The sequence below is a fragment of the Nelusetta ayraudi genome, unplaced genomic scaffold, assembly GCF_046127955.1.
Source record: "Nelusetta ayraudi isolate G7.1 ecotype Tasmania unplaced genomic scaffold, CSIRO-AGI_Nayr_v1 ptg000012l, whole genome shotgun sequence".
Lineage (NCBI taxonomy): Eukaryota > Metazoa > Chordata > Actinopteri > Tetraodontiformes > Monacanthidae > Nelusetta > Nelusetta ayraudi.
The window spans coordinates 267099-270000 of record NW_027466062.1 but is presented as its reverse complement, the minus strand read 5'-3'; the positions used below and the strand labels follow the sequence as shown (position 1 = coordinate 270000).

The following is a 2902-nucleotide window of genomic DNA, read 5'->3' as shown; positions in this document are numbered from 1 at the left end:
ACATTTAGGAAGAAACGTCATAGATATTTTACCTTCAACATCAGCTTCCTTGAAGCTGAGATCTTTGGCTTCCTCTAAAGAATGAGTGAAAAGATAAAGGTGTTGTATGATGAAGACATTTCTGAAAGCCAGGGACGAAGAAGGGAAGGTTTTTTACCTCTGGCCTGTGTGAGAGAGACAAAGAGGCACAATTCAGAATGTGTGTGTGTGTGTGTGCGCGTGTGCAAAAAGGTCTAAATCAGGGGGATGATTACTCACGCGTGCTCGGGCATCCTGTTGGAGGGGTGTCACTGGATAGGAGAAAGGAAAAAGGAGGAAGGGGTGAGGGACCCCAGATTGAGTCCCTCACCCCTCCTCAATATGGGGGGAGGAGGGGGTGAGGGGCTCAGTGAAACAATACGGAGATCATCTGACGGGGCCCGTGAGGATTTTACACAAAGGTCAGCAGGGCATCGAGCGCCAGTGGTGAGACAAAAAACGAAAAAATCCCCCCGTCCATCAGCGGCCTCTGCTTTGGAAAGTTGAAACATCACAAGCTGATTAAATCCCACTTATCTCACCCGATCAGCCCATCTATTAATATCGCTACTGACTCTATCATCACATTAGCATCCCACTCCTCCGTACAAGGACTTCTGTCCTCTTTTAGATAGCCACCCAGTGATTTTTGGCTCCACCGCTGCCTCTCTGCCTCACCATCTGCTTCCTGTGCGTGCGTGTGTGTGACGGGCTTACGGCCTGCCACACCACCAGTAAAAAAAAAAAAAAAAAAAAAAAAAAATTCCATCTCCGCCGGGTCTCATCCTCGTCTTTCTCCGCTGGATTATCTGGTGGAGAGGAATTCAGAGTGGCCTGTCTCGCACCCGAAATAGCTGGACAGACGTCCGATGGACAGCTGTGCTGGGGTGATTGCGCTCTAGGGTGGCCAGTCTGGATCAGGGGGGCTTTACTGTCAGTAACTCGGGGATGCTTGTGTGTGCCGGCGGCAGCGGCGGGCAAGTTGGCAGTTCAGAGGGAGAGCAAAGAGGCCGAGCCACTCTGGGAAGTGCGCGTCACAGTCAGAGTTGTTTTGGGGCACAGATTCAGTCGGCCACTTGGTGGCATTTTAGCCGCAGAATAATGGGGCTTTAACGATCCACAGTGCCAGGAGGTCTAGCCAAGAGGCCACGATTGCTGATGATGTCTCTGTGTTTTCACATTATACATACATATAAGACGCACGATCGCTCTGGCAAAGCAAGGCAACATTACATCACAACCAGTGTTTTTTTTTTTTTTTTTTTTTTTTTTTAAATCATCATTTTAAAAAAGTCTAGAGTCCCTGGGAAAAAAAGTAATGATCAAAGATATCAACCCCACAGTTGAGCTCATGACTGATAAAAGATCCTTACCAGCGTCAGACGTGGAGGAGATGTGTTGGCAGCAGTTGCAGAAGAGCTGAACTGAAGATGGAGTCCGAGATTTGTGTCCCCCTATTTATCTGCACCCCTCCCAACAATTGTCCTGCTCCATCCTTCCCTTTTGTTAGTGGAGGCTATTATTAGGTCGCCCAATCTCTCCTGCTGGCTAATCTCCCCATCCATTTTGTCCCTCGCACAGCCAGTGAAAACCGAGGGGCCTTGCGTGACCCAGCAGGTCGACCTGAGATGACCTTGAGGTGGATGCTCCGGCTGGTCAGAAACCACGGACACGTGGTCCACTGTGTTGAAACATACTGTACATGGGTGCCGGGTGAACGTAATCGCAGATGTGGAAAATCCTTTGCTGCCTGCGGCACCTTTTGCCTGCGGTCGTGTCTTCACGTGTCACTCAAAAACACTCAGTAATAACAACGTCTCGCTCTCACTATCGTTTAGCCATTTCCATGGCTTAGAAGGTCGCGGAAGGCGCCTATTTTTTTCCCCTGCTGGAGGTAAAAAAAAAGAAAAAAAAAAAAGAAAAGTGCAATTGTCTGACTGCAGCTAAGCCCTAATGACATTCTCATTAGCCGCAGCTGTTTGCTTTGCCTCGAGCGATAATCCGCACACGTTAGCGCGCCTACAAGCCAAGAGGAGACGGCTAAAATGGCAAGCGTTGTAATAACAGCGGGCGAGGCCACGCGAGCCTGCTTGCATGCTGACATTAGCAGTCGGCACCAAGGCAGCGCCGTCCTCAAGTCACGCCCTCGCCAAGCAGCACATCAGAATGTCGGAGGTCGAGGTTTGAGGTGGGGGGGGGGGGCTTGCGTCTGTCTTCAATTCCGTCTTCATTTAGCACTTTGACGTCACTGAAGTGGTAGGAAGCGTTACTGATGTTGTCGGATGCACTTGTTGGAAGTCACTTTGAGTGAGAGGTCAGCGGAATGATAGTGGCGCAACGCACAGCGCCGTGCTCTCTGGTGGATTTGTCTCATGTTTCCATCTGCTAAGGAGTTGACTGACAGCTTTGTAACTTGAAAGGCAACTGGACGAACCTTTCTCTCATCACGTTAAGGCCTACTGGACAGAATTGTTGATAGTAGTTAGCATGTAGCAACGGCTCCCGCAGCGCTCGGGGCCATGACCATCACAGGCCAGTGGGCTCGCCAGGAGTGGTAAACCATAACTTAAAGTAGGGTTGGGAAAATGATATGGTTCACATAGTTTGAACTGCTTTGTTACCAATAGATATTAGAAATAAGCTGAATGTTTAAATTGTAGCGAAACAATCAATCAATAAAGTGTAGGATGGATGGCTTTTACCAAGGAATTAAATACATAAAGCAAATACCAATACAAGATAATGAGTCCAACTCAGGATAGTGACGCTCCTTGTGCCACCACACGTGACTTTATTTGTCCTGTTTCTTCATAAAAGTAAAACCTTAAAATCCCGGGCGTGCAAACAATTCAAATTTGAGTGTAAAACATTCCTCCGTCTCTTT

General features: G+C 48.4%; 1 protein-coding gene across 1 annotated transcript in view; it reads right to left on the bottom strand.

The window, feature by feature from the left end:
* The window catches only part of tnni1a (troponin I type 1a (skeletal, slow)), a 3546-nt gene extending 2114 nt beyond the window's left edge, over window positions 1–1432 (bottom strand). The window contains exons 1-3 of the mRNA XM_076022546.1: window positions 1392–1432; window positions 259–290; window positions 33–74 (exon numbers count right to left, since the gene is read on the bottom strand). Coding sequence (XP_075878661.1) covers window positions 33–41 — 9 coding nt within the window. The 5' untranslated portion in view covers window positions 42–74; window positions 259–290; window positions 1392–1432. The remainder of the gene's footprint in view (window positions 1–32; window positions 75–258; window positions 291–1391) is intronic.
* Between the last annotated feature and the right edge of the window lie 1470 nt (window positions 1433–2902).